This window comes from Salmo trutta, chromosome 29, assembly GCF_901001165.1.
Source record: "Salmo trutta chromosome 29, fSalTru1.1, whole genome shotgun sequence".
NCBI lineage: Eukaryota > Metazoa > Chordata > Actinopteri > Salmoniformes > Salmonidae > Salmo > Salmo trutta.
Window position 1 is genome coordinate 41,456,209 of NC_042985.1, and position 20,208 is coordinate 41,476,416.

The 20,208-nt window shown below is 40.4% G+C and overlaps 1 protein-coding gene across 2 annotated transcripts; it reads right to left on the reverse strand.

Moving 5' to 3' along the window:
- Nucleotides 1–14,085: 14,085 nt before the first annotated feature.
- otpb (orthopedia homeobox b) lies at nucleotides 14,086–19,708 on the reverse strand. Of its 2 annotated transcripts, none has more exons than XM_029722224.1 (3): nucleotides 19,213–19,708; nucleotides 18,353–18,738; nucleotides 14,086–15,911 (listed from the first exon to the last, which is right to left on the reverse strand). In XM_029722224.1, the coding sequence occupies exons 1-3, from the start codon at nucleotides 19,247–19,249 to the stop codon at nucleotides 15,408–15,410; spliced, it is 927 nt and encodes a 308-aa protein (XP_029578084.1). In that variant the 5' UTR covers nucleotides 19,250–19,708; the 3' UTR covers nucleotides 14,086–15,407. The 2 variants fall into 2 exon arrangements, with proteins under 2 accessions (XP_029578084.1, XP_029578083.1); XM_029722223.1 differs by having other exon boundaries at nucleotides 19,174–19,708.
- Nucleotides 19,709–20,208: the final 500 nt, after the last annotated feature.

Sequence of the window (20,208 nt, forward strand, 5' to 3'; positions counted from 1 at the left end):
CGCTAGCCAGTCAGTCGGTGGCATTGACATATTGAAACTGGTATCAAACAAAATGTGTTCCACTCTCTCCCATAAAACATGACCTTGCTAACTAGGCATCATTTAAATAAATGTGAAAGTTTATTAGGAAGTTTAATTAATAAGTTATACTCACCGGACAACTTAGGTAGTCACAGTAGCTAGCTACATAGCATGGTTTCCATTTTCCAACAGATGTTTCTAATCCCCTTGATTGGTCATCAACAGCTACTGGTCTTGGAACTCATGTGTTCACCAGAAATGGCTTCTGGAAAAACAATATGCCACTAGTGGAAATAAATATTATTGTTGCCAAAGGTTTGCCTGCAGATTCATCACTAGTGGCAAACGTTTGCAAACTTCTAGCAACATTTTGTGGTGCACTATTTAGTTTGCAGAAAATTTGTCACAAACTTGCGACAGTTTGCAGCAACAATTTCATTGTTGTAAGGGTGGTGGAACCAGCTTCCCCCTGAAGTTCGGACAGCAGAGTCCCTGCCCATCTTCTGAAAACATCTGAAACCCTAGCTCTTCAAAGAGTATCTTAAATAGTCCCACAGCATTATTGAATTGTAATTGTGGTTTATTTCCTGAATTGACTGCCTTCCATTTCAGTTGAGCTCCACCCTGTTGTGGATATTGGAACAGAGCTCATGAGGTCAAGTGGATAAATACCATGGTAAGTATATAATAGTGATTTTAGTTCAATCATTTACGAAATTACTATACGATATGATACAATACGACTGACAATAATTATGTTGAAAGGATATACTGTATAATGTTCTGAAAGGCCTTAGAACTGTGAATATAGGGGAGTGATTGACGTTCAGCAAAAACTTTTTTTAAATGTATTGTCTGCAATGAAATGGAGCAACTACAAAATTAATCACTTGAAACGAACAGGAAATTACGCAACATGCTCTCACAGTTTCAATGCAGAATTAGACATTTATCCAGGTTTCTCCAAACTTCAAATTTCGAAGTTGTAGGTTAAGGTTTTGGATAGGGTTAAAACATGAACTTCTTTAAATTAATATTAATTCCTTTAGAACCCATAGAAGCCGTTGACGGCATTTCTGAAATGACTATAGTGGCTGCAAATGGTATCGCAAAATGAACTTTCTAATAACCTGTTGTCATATTCGCATGGCTGTTGTCATCAACTAGAAACCGGAAGAGGGGTATGCCATCATTTGACTTTTCGAAGTATTTTTCACTTCATTTCTCAAAGGACAGCACGGAAGCACTCATGACTTTTCACTTTGGAAGAGGCTGTATCTTTGTTGGTTGGTGAAACAGATTCGGACACGTCCTTGGAATTTCAAAGTGATGATGATTTCGAGGTGAGTGAAATAAGTAAATAGCAGATACATGTTTGGTGTTGTCAATGTTTGATGCTGTGAAACTTGGGGAATAGCTCTCAGATTAGCAAATCCTGTCATGATCGCTAGGTTGATACAGGCGAACACTTCAGCGGTGGAGCTCGAATGAATGCTCTCTGTCTCATGGAAATAGTTGTAGTGTTTAACTTTATATAGTCAACTGATTATCAATGTAATTAATATGGAAATGGCCCAAGCTGAATGCTATAGCTAGCTATCTAGCTAGTTAGTCTGTCAGGTCAGAAAAGCATTGTGGTGGTACATTTGGGCTGGGCCTACAACTCGTCAACCTCAGCTGTAACTTTCAAGCAGAAAACCAGCTAACTAGCTGCCAAAATGGACATTTGATTGACAATTTATGTTTATCTGTTGGGCTTTGGCTGAGGTTTGTCATATTTGCTAGGTACAGATTTTCATAGGCTATACATTGCCTCATTTTCCTATACTTTGACATCTTAGCTGTCGTGTTATGGTAGAAGCCTGCACAGTGGAGCTCCTATGATATTGAGTTGCAGTGATATTTGTTTGCATAGTAAGCTAACAAGTTGCTTGATTTGTCCTGTTTCGTCCTGTTTCTACGGATGCTATTTATTTGGAAACTGTCCCAGCTTCGTAACTAATCAGCTAACATTGGCAATCCCTGTAGTTAGTTTGTCAGTCAAGAAAACAAGAGCTGACTGGAGGCAACATTGTGCTTTGCTCGCGACGCTGTCTCTTCATAGTCTCACTCCCTCCCTAGACAACCGGATAACTTTGCCCATTTGAAATACTTGAAGAGTTATTATAAACCTGTTTGGCTAAATGGCACATAGTGTCATCTTTGTAATCTTTTACTTTCAACATCCTAAATAAATAAACAATAGTTGATGTGTTGAATCTGTAAACAGTTGTGCCACATACATACTTTGACAGTTGTGCCATGTACTTTGTGCCGCATACTCTTACCATCTATAAAAAGTAATCTGACCATGGGTCTTGAAGTGTGTATACCCTACACTGTATAGCCTTTACGGTTATAATCTGACCCTGCTGGACCTACATGAACATACTTTCTTCATTAATGTATTTTTGTGTACTCTATCCTGTCTGGTTATCCATCAGTCTGACATACAGTGCATGTGCACACCATGAACTTAGAAACAATTTGGCCACTAAGGGGTTCATAAAATAATGTTGATTGAAAGTGCTGTATAGCATAATGATGATACTGTTTACTGTGCGTGTGTGTGAGTGTATAGCATCATGATGATACTGTTTTGAGTGAGTGAGTGGAATGGGAGGCGTAACTGTACCACACCATTTTTTACAGAAAACCCCTAAGAGGTGATTGTTAGTAAGAGAGTATGTGTATGGTTGACAAAAAAGAGGAAGGAAGAAGAGAGAGAGAAAGATGATGTTCTTGACCACAGTTATCTCATATTTGCTCCACCTCTCTCTCTCTCTGTGTGTGTGACAGGAGTGATGGGAAAAGTCAGGGATCAGCACCAGAAGGCAGGGAGGAGGAGTTGGAGATGATTGGAGGGGGGAGTGGAGGATGAGGGAGAGCACACCAGAGAAGGGTATCTATGGGGGCAACAGCCCAGCCTACGTTTCCGTGGAGTGTGCCTGCCCTTAGCCTACAGAGTTGTCACGGAGCTCATGAGGGGCTGTCTCTTGTCACATCACCATGTCTATGCTGACAACTTATTTTCATCCATACCTCTGGTGAGTGATCTTCTTGATGCTGACACACACTATTGTGACACATTAAATCCCAATAGGAAGAATTTCCCGAAGGTTATTATGGAGGGCAAGCGCCACAGAGGTCAGAGTCTAAAATGGTCTGCGGATAATGTTATGGCGTGCCACTTGAGGGACAAATGAGATGCGTACTTTCTATGTTCTAACAGATCAGGGAATGACACCCTAAAACCAGTATCAAAATAAAGGCAGAACGAACTGATATATGTTCCAGAGCTGGTCCTGGATTACAACAAGAAAATGGCCATCTGGACCAATTCAGGAGCTACTATAATGTTGGATGCACAGGCAGGAAACATTGGAAGTATGTGTTTTGGGGGATGCTCAACATTGCAATTATCAATGCTTACATTGTGTGGGGGACCCTGCAAAGGCCCCTTCCCAGAAACCGCAGGCGTGTGTCCCTGAAGGCATTCAAAATGCAACTTGTGCATTCGCTTTGTGATAGATATAGTGGCAGGAAGCGGGGAGCCAAGAGTGTGGCACCAGGGGGTGTGGATCGAGTTGTAACTCATGATGAAAGCAGGCCGCTCCCTGGTGAAGTTTGAAGGTGTGCCTCCGGAGTGAACGCAGGGCAAAAAGTGGGAGATGTGTAGAAACCTTTGGGTTCTCTGTGTTCTATCCCACTTTGCAGGATGGGGCCGTGCTTCCAGAAGCTCCAAAACGTGTTGTAGGCTAAATTCAAACACTAAAGTGACAATGTGAAATATGAACTTGTCCTTCAAATCTCATAGACAAAATAAATCTGAATCTAGACTAACACTTAGTGTTTTTTACCTTCTCTCTTTATCTGTCTCTAATACTTGTTGCATTTACTGAATTGTTGTCAGTATTATTTAAAAATGTTGTGCCACTTTATAGAATGGGGCCATGCTTCAACAAGTTCCATGACATGTTGTAGGCTAATTGCAAACACTCGTGTGACAGTGTGACATTCCTTTTTACTACAAATCTTATAGGAAAATTGTGTATGTTTTAAAATAGTCTCTGAACAGTTGTGCTTTTTATCTGAATCTTTCTCTATCTAATACTAGTTGCATTCACAAAATTGTTGTCAAAGTACTATTTCTACATTTTGTGTCAGGCCTGGTTTCTCATAAATGGTATTGGGAGAGGTTATCTACATGTTGAAATGTTGTTTCCATTTTAACATTGTAACAATAATCTTTGACAATTCAATAGAGTACTTTGTGTGGGTTTTGAAAACATTTCTAAATATGTTCCCCTGGTCAACTTTTTGATATATATTCTTTGAATATGTACAGTATATGTAAATAATATTTGTAAGTGTAATATATTATAGTTGGTACATTTTGATTGAGTAATTTGGTCAAATGTACTACACTTTAAATACTTAAATACTAAAGTTGTTTTTTGTGTATGGAAATTCTTCCATAGAACACTCAAAGTCGATATTAAATTAATCCCTCTTTATTGTCAGCAAGCTGGAGAGGTCACAGTCAAACTTATATGCATAAGTACTGGTCTGAAGTGTGCTCTAAAAGGATGTTCCTTACATAGAGCCTTATATACTGCTATCTAAACCTACATCAACATGATTAATTGGAATGGTTCACACATGTGACTGGCTCTGTCTATCTAGACTTAAAGAACATACTCTGGGCATTCTGCCAGATGTTCCTCCGGAGGGGGCCCTCCCTCTCCTCTCTAGACCAGACTGACAGGAACCAAGGATTGTTTATGACACCAAAGACAAGATGCACAAAGTACATTTAATCCATTACAGAGTGTTAATCGTTTTTTTATATTGAGTGTCTTTACCCAATGGGAAACAATTAGGGTTATTCCTATTGAAATGAATATGGTATCATATTAAAGAAGAGTTTCTGCTTTTTAAAACTGAGTTAACTTGTAATTATAATTTGTTCTTTGTTTTTGAGTCTGTTTGTTTGAAATGTGTGAGGAAATTACTGAGAATTTGTCAAGATAAAAGTAATCTACAGCAGCATTCTAGAATTCAATTGGGGTCTAAACGGTTAAAACAATTTGAACTATTTTAGACTAATTCAAATTTAGCACACTGGATTTAATAGCTGTAAAACAAATCATTGAATGAGACAAGTGACGTCATCAGTGTGTAACTGAACACTGTATGCTGGAAACACTTGGTTTGTTATTTTTTACTAAAACATAACCAATATTTGTGAAATATAAATACCAAACTTGTTTTTGCATGGATTCCGCGACACAGTTAGCTTTTAACAGCTAGGACTGCTATTTCTTGTCCCGGAATCCCGCTTAACAGACAGGTTGAAGCCTGCTTGACAGAGCCGCTACTGCTAGCCATCAAGCTAGTGAAGTTAGTCCCAGATGAGTTTTGCAATGGAGCCCTCTTTGTCTGGAGAAATAAATAAGTGGTTCCAGCGCTGTAGGAGCTGTATCTACTATGCTTTGTTTCGGGACAAACTGGATCACTCAGAGTTCCAATGCGGCAATTGTTTGCTTACCGAGGATTAAAGCCTTCAGTTCGGCTTCCTTGATCACGCAGGTTGCCAGCCTACGTAAGAAACTGGGGAAAACGCAGAGTGGAATGTTTACCTTTTCTACACCGGTGGCTGGACGGCGTTCACACTTGTTGGATGCATCTCCGCCTTGTGATTTGTCGTTATCCAACTGGCCAGTGTTACCTGGAGCTCCCCCATCTGATAGAGTAGTCGATGGAGCACAGCAAGAGGAGCATGGCAATCATCGAAGACAGTGGCCTCCCACAAAGCTGTCTACACTCCCAATGAGAGGCCCGGAGTGGATAGAAACAACAAATAGTTTTGCCGTCCCGGAGAGTGATCTTCCTGCACCTTTGTCGCTGGGGGTACCTGTGTCTGTGGCCGCAGTGCTTACTCCTACAATTACGAAGTCGACATCGGCAACCATCCATCCCTGCTCTGGATCGAGGGGGGCTTCTCCATCTGTCGAAGGCCTGCACCAGGCATTGGGAGGAACGGGCTCTCGCCCATCCATAAAGGGTTCTCTGAATCCTGTGAAGCGTGTGAGTGGGCGGATTTCCTCATCCTTCTCACCAGCTGTGATTTTGGGCAGCTCCATGGTAAGAAATGTGACCGTTCTTGGTGCAAAAACAATGTCCTATCCAAGAGCTTGAGTAAATGACATTACTAAGCTGCACCCGAATGTACTATGCCAGGACATGGAAATCAATTCTATCGTAGTCCATGTGGGTTTTAATGACATTATGAAGGGCAGCTCTGAACAGTTGAAACTGGGTTTTAAAGAGCTGATTGACTCTCTGCTAGACACTAACAAAAGACGCATCATATCTGGCCCTGTGCCCTCTCTGAATCATGGCATTGAACGCTTTAGAAGGATTCTTTCTCTTCACAACTTGCTACGTGATTGTTGCAGCTCAATGGATATTAACTTTTGTTGACAATTTTGATACCTTTTGGAACAAAACATGTTTTATAAGGAGGATGGGATCCACCCAAATCATTTGGGTTCCTGGATACTTTCACAGCATTATTTTTTATTTATTTTACCTTTTATTTATTCAGTTTATTCTCATTGAGATAAATATCTATTTTCCAAGAGAGACCTTATAAAGGCAGCGTTGAGACAATGACCCAAGCCCAGCTCAGTTAATCCCTACCATTGTGACGCTGTTTTCAAAATTCTTCAGCAAATGTACATTATCCCAGGGGTGTTGGTAGACACAATGTAAGTAACCTAATTTATGTCCCTCTCACTGACCTGAATGTCTCTGCTGATCCTACTACTATTGTATGCGGTAATCATGTGCCTATGAACCAGATTTATATTGTTAGCACTGAGATGGTGTACCCTAGTAGGAAGTCTATTGTGTGCAGCTCACCCTGCACTAACAAAAATGACATGAAAACATCTACTTTTGCTAAGCAATGAAAACAAGTAATCATACCAGAAAAGTGCTAAAAGTAGATCACATTAACATTTGTAGTTTTAAGAAACAAGGTTCATGAAATCAATAATTTGCTATTAACAGATGACATTCATATTCTGACTATCTCTTTAACTCACTTAGATAAAATCTTTGATACAGTGGTAGCAATACAAGGTTATAACTTCTACAGAAAAGACAGAAATGCCAATAGTGGAGGTGTTGCTGTTAATATTCAGAACCACATTCCTGTAAAGATTAGAGAGAATCTCATCTTAATTTAAATACTGTTTAAGTAATATGGCTACAGGCTCATCTGCCTCACCTAAAGCCCATTCTTGTGGGAAGCTGCTATAGACCACCAAGTGCTAACAGTCAGTATCAGCTTGATAATGTATGTGATATTAACAGAGAGGTATTTTTCTGGGTGATTTAAATATTGACTGGCTTTCATCAAGCTGTCCACTCAAGAAAAAGCATCAAAGTGTGACCTGTGCCTGCAACCTTGTTTAGGTTCTCAGTCAACCTACCAGGATAGTTACAAACAGCACAGGAATGAAATCAACAACGTATTGATTACATCTTTACAAATGCTCCAGAAATTTGCTTGAAAGCAGTGTCCAGGTCCATCGGATGTAGTGATCACAATATAGTAGCCATATCTAGGAAAACCAGTTCCAAAGGCTGGGCCTAATATAGTGTACAATAAGTTTTGTAGTGATTCCTATGTTGTTGATGTAAATAATATTTGTTGGTCCGTGGTGTGTAATGAGGAGCAAACAGACACTGCACTTGACACATTTATGAAATTGCTTTTTCCAGTTACTAATAAGCATGAACCTATTAAAAAAATGACTGTAAAAATGGTTAAATCCCCATAGACTGATGAGGAATTGAAAAGTTTTATAGTTGAGAGAGATGAGGCAAAAGGAATTGCAAGTAAGTCTGGCCAATTGACAAACGTATTGCAAATTGAGAAATAATGTGACTAAACTGAATAAAAAGAAGAAGAAACTACACTATGAAAGAAAGTTAAATGACATAAAGAATAACAGTAAAATGCTTTGGAGCACATTAAATGAAATTTTGGGAAAAAAGGCAAACTCAGCTCCATTATTCATTGAATCAGATTGCTCATTCATCACAAAACCAACTGACATTGCCAACTACTTTTAATTATTTTTTCATTGGCAAGATTAGCGGACTTAGGCATGACATGCCAGCAACAAACGTTGACACTACACACCCAAGTATATCTGACCAAATAATGAAATACAAGCATTGTAATTTTGAATTCCGTAAAGTGATTTTGGAAGAGGTGAAAAAAGTATTGTTGTCTATCAGCAATGACAAGCGACCGGGGTCTGACAACTTGGATGGAAAATTACTGAGGATAATAGTGGACGATATTGCCACTCCAATTTGCCATATTTTTTTATTTAAGCCTACTGGGAAGTGTGTGCCCCCAGGCCTGGAGGGAAGCAAAAGTAATTTCCGCTATCTAAAAATAGTAAAGCCCCCCCTGTACTGGCTCAAATAGCCGCCCAATCAACCTGTTACCAACCCTTAGTAAGCTTTTGGAAAAAATGGTGTTTGACCAGATACAATGCTTTTTTACAGACTTTCAGCACGCTTATAGGGAAGGACATTCAACAAGCACAGCACTTACACAAATTACTGATTGGCTGAGAGAAGCTGATAATAAAAAGATTGTGAGTGCTGTTTTGTTAAAGTGCGGCTTTTGACATTATCAATCTTAGTCTGCTGCTGGAAAAACGTATGTGTTATGGCTTTAAACCCCCAGCTGTATTGTGGATAAAGAGTTAAAGGGTTCTTAAATGGAAGCCTCGCCAACATAATCCAGGTAGAATCAGGAATTCCCAAGGGCAGCTGTCTAGACCCTCTACTTTTTTCAATCTTTACTAACGTATGCGGATGACTCAACACTATACACGTCAGCTACTACAGTGACTGAAATTACTGCAACACTTAACAAAGAGCCACAGTTAGTTTCAGATTGGGTGGCAATGAATAATTTAGTTCTAAATATTGAAAAAACTAAAAGCATTGTATGTGGGACAAATCATTCACTACACCCTAAACCTCATATAAATCTTGTAATAAATCATGTGGAAATTGAGCAAGTTTAGGTCATGGTCAAAACTGTCATGGTCAAAACATATTGATACAACAGTAGCTAAAATGGGGAGAAGTCTGTTCATAATAAAGCGTTACTCTACCTTCTTAACAGCACTATCAACAAGGCAGGTCCTACAGGCCTTCATTTTGCCGCACCTGGACTACTGTTCAGTCTTGTGGTCAGGTGCCACAAACAGGGACTTAGGAAAATTGGAATTGGCTTAGAACAGGGTAGCACGGCTGGCCCTTGGATGTACATAGAGAGCTAACATTAATAATATGCATGTCAATCTCTCCTGGCTCAGTGGATTGATAGATTGACTTCATCACTACTTGTATTTATGAGCGGTATTGACATGTTGAATCCTTGAGCTGTCTGTTTGATATACCGGCGGACAGCTCGGACACCCATGCATACCCCTCAAGACATGCCACAAGAGGCATCTTCACAGTACCCAAGTCCAGAACAGACTATGGGAGGCGCACAGTACTACATAGCGCCATGACTACATGGAACTCTGTTCCACATCAAGTAACTGATGCAAGAAGTTAAATTAGATTTTAAAAAAAACAGATAAAAATACACCTTATGAAACAGCAGGGACTGTAAAGCAACACATACATAGGCACAGACACATGCATACACACACGATAACATACGTACTATACACACACGTACACATGGATTTTGTATTGGAGATATGTGGTAGTGATGGAGTAGGGGCCTGAGGGCACGCAGTGTGTTGTGAAATCTGTTATTGTATTGTAATGCTTAATTTTGCTGGACCCCAGGAAGAATAGCTGCTGCTTTGGCAAATACAAATTATAAACAGAGTGACTGACTAACCGTCACGGCCAAAGCGATGATCGTCATGTGACCATAGTGACAGCTTTACTACGGGTGCACGGTATGAGTGTGTGACCATCAACCGTTGACAGTTCTAATCGTTGACAGGTCTAAAGGTGGGCCTAATGACGTTATGGTCGCTGAATATGATTGCTGCTCCCACACCTTTCAATCTTAGTGGATGATATTTCAGTTTTCGGATGTACATAGACATTATTTTCTTGTTGAAACTCCTTCCGATGCAATATATGATGCAAATATCCCAACCAGAAGCCATGGATTACAGGCAACATCTGCATTGAGCTAAAGGCTAGAACTACCACTTTCAAAGAGCAGGACACTATAGTACAAAAAAAAAATGCATGTAATGAAATGTATGCATTCACTACTGTAAGTCGCTCTGGATAAGAGCGTCTGCTAAATGACTAAAATGTAAAATGTATAGGAAATTTCGATATGCCCTCTGACAAACCTTCAAACAGGCAAAGCGTAAATGCAGGACCAATATCGAATCCTACTACACAGGCTCTGACGCTCGTCGGATGGGGCAGTGCTTGCAAACTGTCATGGATTACAAAGGGAAACACAGCCACAAGCTGCCCAGTGACGCGAGTCTACCAGACGAGCTAAATACCTTCTATGCTCGCTTCGAGGCTATTAACACTGAACCATGCAGAAGAGCACCAGCTGTTCCGGACAACTGTGTGATCACGCTCTCCGTAGCCAATGTGAGTAAGTCCTTTAAACAGGTTAACATTCACAAGGCCACAGAGCCAGATGGATTACCAGGACGTGTACTCAGAGAATGCATTGACCAGCTGGCAAGTGCCTTCACTGACATTTTCAACCTCTCCCTGACTGAGTCTGTAATACCTACATGTTTGAAGCAGACCACCATAGTCCCTGTGCCCAAGAACACCAAGGTAACCTTTCTAAATTACTATTGCCCCATAGCACTCACATCTGTCGCCATGAAATGCTTTGAAAGGCTGGTCATGGCTCACATCAATACAATCATTCCAGACACACTGGACCAACTCCAATTCGCATACCGCTCCAACAGATCCACAGATGACACAATTTATATTGCACTCCACACTGCCCTTTCTCACCTGGAAAAAAGGAACACCTATATGAAAATGTTGTTCATTGACTACAGCTCAGCGTTCAACACCATGGTGCCCTCCAAGCTCATCACGAAGATAAGGACCCTTGGATTAAACACGTCCCTCTGCAACTGGACCCTGATCTTCCTGATGGGCCGCCCCCAGGTGGTGAGGGTAGGCAACAACACATCCACCACGCTGACCCTCAACACGGGGGCCCCTCAGGGGTGCGTGCTTAGTCCCCCTCCTGTGCTCCCTGTTGACCCACGACTGCGTGGCCGCACACAACTCCAACACCATCATTAAGTTTGTTGACGACACGACGTTGGTAGGCCTGATCACCAAAAACAATGAGACAGCCTAAAGGGAGGTCAGAGACCTGGTATTGTAGTGCCAGGACAACAACCTCTCCCTCAATATTAGCAAGACAAAGGAGCTGATTGTGGAATACAGGAAATGGAGGGCCTAGCACGCCCACATCCACATCAACAAGGTTTTAGTGGCGCAGGTCGAGAGCTTCAAGTTCCTCTGTGTCCACATCACTAAGGAATTATCATGATCCAAACACAACAACAGTCATGAAGCGGGCACGACAACGCCTCTTCCCTCTCAGGATGCTGAAATTATTCGGCACGGGCCCTCAGATCCTAAAAATGCTCTACAGCTGCTCCATTTAGAGCATCTTGACTGGCTGCATCACCGCTTGGTATGATAACTGCTTGGCATCTGACAGCAAGGTTCTACAGAGGATAGTGCGTACGGCCCAGTACATCACTGGAGCCGAACTCCCTGCCATCCAGGAGTTCTATACCAGGCGGTGTCAGAGGAAGGCCCCTAAAAATCGCCAGATTCCAGCCACCCAAGTCATAGACTGTTCTCTCTGCTACAGCATGGCAAGCAGTACCGATGCACCAACTCTGGAACCAGAAGGACATTGAACAGCTTCTACCCCCAAACCATAAGACTGCTAAATAGTTAGTCCGAGTAGCTATTGGTTAACGATTTAACTACTTGCATTGATCCTTTTTGCACTGATTATTTTGATTCATCACATATGCTGCTGTTCCTGTTTTATTATCTATCCTGTTGCCTAGTCACTTTATCCTACCTATATGTACGGTTGAAGTCGGAAGTTAACATACTCCTTAGTCAGATACATTTAAACTCAGTTTTTCATAATTCCTGACATTTAATCCTAGTAAAAATTCCCTGTCTGAGGTCAGTTAGGATCACCACTTTATTTTAAGAATTTGAAATGTCAGAATAATAGTAGAGAGAATGATTTATTTCAGCTTTAATTTCTTTCATCACATTCCCAATGGGTCAGAAGTTTACATACACTCAATTAATATTTGGTAGCATTGCCTTTACATTTTTTAACTTGGGTCAAACGTTTCAGGTAGCCTTCAACAAGCTTCCGAAAATAAGTTTGGTGAATTTTGGCCCACTCCTCCTGACAGAGCTGGTGTAACTGAGTCAGGTTTGTCGGCCTCCTTGCTCGCACACGCTTTTTCAGTTCTGCCCACAAATTTTCTATAGGATTGAGGTCAGGGTTTTGTGATGGTCATTCCAATACCTTGACTTTGTTGTCCTTAAGCCATTTTTCCACAAATTTTGAATTATGTTTGAGGTCATTGTCCATTTGGAAGACCAATTTGCGATTAAGCTTTAACTTCCTGACTGATGTCTTGAGATATTGCTTCAATATATCCACATCATTTTCCTGCCTCATGATGCCATCTATTTTGTGAAGTGCACCAGTCCCTCCTGCAGCAAAGCACCCCCACAACATGATGCTGCCACCCCGTGCTTCACGGTTGGGAGGGTGTTCTTCGGCTTGCAAGCCCCCCACTTTTCCTCCAAACCTAACGATGGTCATTATGGCCAACAGTTCTATTTTTGTTTCATCAGACCAGAGGACATTTTTCCAAAAAGTACAATCTTTGTCCCAATGTGCAGCTGCAAACCGTAGTTGGTTTGGAGCAGTGGCTTCTTCCTTGCTGAGCGGCCTTTCAGGTTATGTCGATATAGGACTCGTTTTACTGTGGATATAGATACTTTGTACCTGTTTCCTCCAGCATCTTCACCACAAGGTCCTTTGCTGCTGTTCTGGGATTGATTTGCACTTTTCGCACCAAAGTACATCCATCTCTAGGAGACAGAACGCGTCTCCTTCCTGAGCGGTATGATGGCTGCGTGGTCCTATGGTGTTTATACTTGCATACTATTGTTTGTACAGATGAACGTGGTACCTTCAGACATTTGGAAATTGCTCCCAAGGATGAACCAGACTTGCGGAGGTCTAAAAAAAAATGTTCTGAGGTCTTGGCTTATTTCTTTTGATTTTTCCCATGATGTCAAGCAAAGAGGCACTGAGTTTGAAGGTAGGCCTTGAAATACATCCACAGGTACACCTCCAATTGACTCAAATGATGTCAATTAGCCTATCAGAAGCATCAAAGGTCATGACATCATTTTCTGGTATTTTCCAAGCTGTTTAAAGGCACAGTCAACTTAGTGTATGTAAACTTCTGACTCAATTGTGAAAACGGTGAATAATAAGTGAAATAATCTGTCTGTAAACAATTTGTTAACAAGAAATTTGTGGAGTGGTTGGAAAAACACGTTTTAAATACTCCATCCTAAGTGCATGTAAACTTCTGACTTCAACTGTACATATCTACCTCAATTATCTTGTAACCCTGCACATTGACTCTGTACTGGTACCCAGTGTATGTAGCCAAGTTATCGTTACTCATTGTGTGTATATATTCCTTGTGTTGTTATTTTTCTATTATTTATATTTTATTCTTTCTGCATTGTTGGGAAGGGCCCGTAAGTAAGCATTTCACTGTTAGTCTCCACCTGTTGTTTACGAAGCATGTGACAAATAACATTTGATTTGAGGAGCCCACATTTTCTCTAACATTACGCTAATGTTGAGACATAAATGAATCATAATTTGACATATTGAAAATGATTTTATTTGTCCACTTACAGTAAATTAATATAAGCCTTTCAAGGAAACATTGTGATGCAATTTGGTGTAAGATCAAACATTTAAGAAAAGCACAAACAATAAGTTAAAACATATCACAAACAGACCAGTGGGTACGAGAATGCTTTATCTACACAAAACATCCTAGAACAGGTTACTTAAAGGTTCATTTTCTTGTCTTATAAATGTTAATACCCCCATTTTTCACGTGGCCAACACATGCAGATGAGTCTGATTATGTAGAAATGGGTTTGTTTGTTTCTTTTTCACTCTTCTTTCTTAAAGTCCCAGTGCAGTCAAAAACGTGATCCTCTGTTTTATATATATTTCCACACTATTAGGTTGCAATCATACTGCGAAATTATGAAAATTACCTATTATTGTTAGGGCTGTTTGAAAAGACTGCCTGAAATTTCAGCCTGTTTTGTTAGAATGGAGTTTTTTTTTTATCACCAGGTGGTAAATTGAGTTCCAAGTTTCTCTGCCAATAACAGCAAATGTTCTGTTTTCTCCTCCCAATCATACCACTCCCAGACAATCTTATGCACTTCCCAGCATAGATGTAAAACAAAAAGATTGCTAGACCTTTATATACCACTTAGAATGCATGACCAGTACATTTCTTCATAGTAGCCTCTGCTAGTGTGGATATTGGAACAGAGTCAGAATCTACATAACAGTCCTTACACCATTTCCATTCTCTTAAATCCATAAGAAGTGATCAAGTGGGCATTTCGGGAACGAGGCAGAAGAAGAAAAATAGGCTATTTCAGGGGTCAAATCCACTTCACTGCGCATGCATCAGACCCATTCAAACATGCAGTACATGTGGCATTTCGAAATCTGATTCCCAACTTAATTTAAAGCATTTAACAGCTTAGAAAACAAATAAATTCACTGACATGATATCTTACTTTCCTACGGCGTGCAACAGCCACACCTAATGAAAAATAGAAAATGACAAGGATTCTTGGCCAAATAATGACAATATAATTATGAATAGGTGATATAATCATTTTTGGGAAAATGGACGTTAAGATAAACAGACATTCTGAGACGCAGGTAAATTAGCCTATTTCTCATGTCCACTTCACCAAATTTACAAGCCAATGTCATCTGGGTTTTTTATTATGACATCTGAACACAACTCAGACTCCAGTCTGGCCATTCTATTTCATTGTTATTCTCATGAAGTACTTTGTCCTGAGTAGTCTTCACACAGGTATTTCTTAAAATGGCGGGGTACAGCTAAAAGCTAAACAAAGGGGGTCATCTTCAAACGTCATTAAGTGAAACTCATGGACACTGTGTGCTCGAGCGCTTTGCGTCGCAGTGAGGCAATGCTTGTCCCTCTCCACATGTCACTGTCCGGAGAGCTACACAGCTGTGGCGAACCTGACACGTTCGTTGGACCGGAGAGGGAGGCGGGCATCCCGGGGAACGGGGGCTGGTAGAGGTGGGACTGCAGGCCTGAGCCATTGGAGGAAAGGCCGTTGGACAGGCCCATGGAGTTGTGCTGCGGGCCGGCCCCGAGGCTGCACTGGGAAAGGGACTGGGCCATCGCCTGCTGGCGGCCAAGGGCCGGGGGGAGCTGGAGCTGGGACACCCCGTGCATCCCCGTGGCCCAGTGGGAGTCGTTGGCGTGGAAGGAGCACAGGCTGTTCTCCATGGCAGCCGCAGCAGAGAACTGAGGCAGGCCGTGCGTTGGTAGCAGAGTGCCAGGGGCGCGGAACACGTTGGTGGTCTTCTTACGCTTCTTCCACTTGGCACGGCGGTTCTGGAACCACACCTGGAGAGAAAAAGAAAGAGGGCATGAGAAAGGTTAGGCTACATAACACATTTCGAACATATAGCATTTATTCTTATAGGCTAAACTTGGAAAGGGAATATAGAGGGATATCCAAAAGTCTTACAAATTACTAGCTTTGTTTTTAACATTTTATTTAGTCAGAAACTAAACCTGGATCAATGAGGTACAATTTCAAAAATAAACATTAGAAATTGGTCCTCATATTCTTTAATATACTTTCATAATGTAATGAACCTTGCCTAGGGATTGACCCTTATTGGAGCAGTGGTTAGCAGTGGTTGTGGGTTCGAGACCTGCAAGGGGCGTTAAACTGAACCTTGTGTAGGTAGGCATCATATATCGGAGCAGTAATTTCACAGGATCTCTGTGGTCCATGGACCGTTCAGATTAAATCCATTACTATAATACGGATTTCGTATCTAAAACAATGTTCTAAACCAACTTCGCACGGAAGCAGCGGCTGACGTTAAGAGTGGTTAAAACTGTATTTACGTAATAAAAATACTCAAATCAGTGGTTTAAATAATTGTTAAAACAATCATAAAACTCTGTATGAAAAACACACACACGTAGTGTGTGGCAGGTTACTTGTAGGGTCTTATGGATAGAGCTTTATTAAGATTTCATCGCTATTCCAGGCATGATTAATGTGTTCACGGGTCCGGGAGTCTGTGCCGCTGTATTAAATCTAAAATCTCGCTCTCATTCCCTTCAGCCAGCCGTGAAACGCCGAGCGAATCCATTACACTCGAGGGGAAAGAAAATGCAATTTCTCATTCCATTAACAAAGTACAATATAGTCTCGCACAGCGTCCTATTAAGACGTAGCTGATAGACCATTCCAGAGGACGGCAACAAATGGGCGAAGTTACACTGCAAATCTAATGCACTGTTTGCAGAAATGTAGGTTTAGATATCAGATAGGCCTGCTTTCCTACTTCTTTAGTGTTTGTTTATAATATAAAAACGACTTAATTGTAGCCATGACTAATGATATACTTTATTGCAATGAGGGTAATTTGCATGAATTTCACATCATTGGCTAATAATCCGCCCATTTATTAATAAGACAGAAATATGTTGCTAAAAATGTGTTTGGTTTTATTATAGTGTCTTAGAAATCCAGCATACATCCACGTAATTAAAATGTTTTTTATGTTATAGGCCTAGACTATGCCATTCTAAATAAAATAAAATAAAATATTAAAATAAATGTAAAAATATTTATGACGTTTTTGACGCACTTAAGGTATAGGTTAGAGACAGAAACTAAATAATATATTCAAATTAATAACATGCAGGCATCCTTGTAGGTTACCAGTATAAATGTTTCCTAAAATATTATGGCACCGTGCATAAACTATGGAAAATGTTATTATTTCTCTGTGACGTTCAATGTGCATTTCTAATTGTACTTTGCTAGGTCTTAATACAAACAGCGCTTCTGCAGATTTGCAATATAGGCCCTACAGTAGTGTGGTATACAATGCTTTGCTGAATGAGAAGAAAGTTCCAAGGCATCGTTTTTATTTCAAGATGAACTTTCCCCCATTATTTCAGGAATGACGTACTATAGACTGCCACAAATGAGTTTCTTTTACAACGACCACCCTAAAGAGAAATGGCTTGACTGCAGCTTTTCCTGTGAGCGTCAACAACAAGTATTGTTTAGAAATTAATCGAGTAAATATTATAAATAATAAAATAGCATGTTTCTTATTCAATTAAACTCATTTAAACGGGATTATATACAAGGAATAGCGCTGCCATTGGTAGAACTGTGGTTTGGCATGATATTGGTCGTGCACACGTTGGGCAACAGCAAGCGTTAGTTAGGGAGGCGCACCAGCACCATGGACAACGCTCCTGACCCTGATGTGTCTTTCTACTTTTCTATCACCTGCCCCTGATTTCGTTATAAAATAACGAAATCAATGTTATGCTATTGTGCATCAGTTCTTCTGTTCATATTGCTAAATATCAGAATACGTTTACTTGTTTTCTTATATGGGTGGAACATTTGCTTGGATACATGTTGATACATATTGGACACGTTTTTATGCTCATTGCGTTATTGACATTTTGTATTGCCTAATTCTAACAATATAAAATAAATATACAGCAAGGCTAAATCATTGTTTAAAATGTTGATGGGCTATTATAATTGAATTTTAAGGGCCTTCTCTTGGCTACAGTATATCAAATAGTGAATTGCATAGTTAGGCTAATAAACACATTTTGTAAAACCAATACATTTGCATATCATTTTGGCTTATTCGTTTTAGAAATATATAAAAATATGTTTGTATGAGTAGCCTAATCATTATGTGATTCCACATGTTTATGATATCAATTTAACAGGACATTTTGTGGGTAAATGTAATCTAAAGAAACATCAATACCCCAAGACACGGGATTACCTGCACACGGGATTCGGTGAGGCCGACCCTCAGCGCCAGCTCTTCACGCATAAAGATGTCTGGGTAGTGGGTCTTGGCGAAGCTCCGTTCCAGTTCGTTCAGCTGAGCTGGGGTGAAGCGCGTTCGATGCCGCTTCTGTTTCTGCTGGTTCGCAGTCTGACTAGAATTATGCTGCTGTTGCTGCTGCTGTTTCTCAGTGTCCTTACTGTTTACCGGCATGCCCGACTGGTTGGATCCACCTGTGGGGATTTCATCCCCGGGCAGCAAGGTGGCCCCCTCCACCGTTTCCGGGCCAGGGTCCATGTCTCCCTGGTCCGCCACCCCACCGCTCAGCCGGCACTTCATCGGGTCTCGGTTCCCCAGCAGCTCCGCAGCATCCTTCATCCCTGCAGGGGAGAGAGAGAGCGAGAGAGATGGCAACACAGTTAGCGCTGCAGAGAACAACTCTGAGACCCTTGAGTGAGGGATAAAACACAATCAGAAATTATTGAAATTATGCATTTAAAGAACGAGCTATACATTTGTCTGTATAGGGTAAAATCTTAATTCCCTAATGTGAAATGTAAAATGTTTGTCAAATTACAGGCAATTGTTATTCATCCGAGTCCTCTAAAAGTGTTACACATATTATTCATCCTCTGCTTGACTCACAAATTCAATTTAATCAACATCAACATTTCAGAATTTACACATAATATGCAGGGTTGAAACTATTCATTTTTGAAATAATTATTTTACTTAGATGCAACGGGCTGACATCAAAGACAAATGGGTAAATTTAATTTCATAATGCTGTTAGATTAGAAATTGCTCCAGCTTACAGTATAGTTGAAGACCGGAGTTTTGCGATGATAACTCACCGAGCCGAGCATCCAGGAGATCGGTGTGAGAGAGCATGGCGCACCGCTCCAGTGCGAAATATGGTCCACCTTACAAATGTGGTCTACCTTACAACTTTAAATATATATTTTTTAAGTAAGCTATATATCCTCCAAATGAAAGAAAATTCTATTTGTGCTCAAAAAGGAGGACCCTTGCATTATAATGTCCTTTAGAGCGATAGGGAGGCACTTAATAGTTGAAAGAACCCATGAGCTTCTTCAAATAAGAGCCAATCAGAATAGAACTCTGGAAATGTCAACGCCACGACCCCCTATCGCCAGCCACTCACACACATCCACGCCCTAGCAGCAACTATTTCCCGTCATTCTCTGCACTGATTCATTAGCTTTTTATCCTTCTAGTTTACGTTTTAGAACGACTTTATCTATAAACTACCACAAAACACCCTTAATAGCTTTAACCCCAAATTACTGGGATATTTGTTTTGAAATTGCACATAATTGAAACGTGACCATAGGTCTATGATTGCAGTTCATCATAATAGAGTAACAACACAACAGATAACACATACTTTTGTTGAAGAAAAGGGAATATGAACCCAATTGGATTGAAGTATAAACTATAGTAGACTTTTACTGATTTACGATTTAGGTTATTCAAAACAACACAACTACTCTTTAAATATTGCTATTATTAACCATTCAAGTCTCACATCCATGTAATTTCAAAGCTGTCACAATGTGGGTAATTTGAGTAGGTTCCTTCCCTGAATCAACCAACAACAATGTTTAGATTATAATTCAATCGCAGTCATTTTCAAGACCATTAGGGATTAGGCATTTGTGTAATTAGGGATGAATCTACATGCTTTCATCACTGTTATTAGAGTAAAATCTGAGTGAATTTGTACTAATTTATCTGTTTAGATGGCGCTGTCAGAGAAAGGGGGGTTTATTGTAAATGATAGCTGAGGAGATCTCTGTTTCCGTCTGTGCTGGTTTAACATGCGCTAC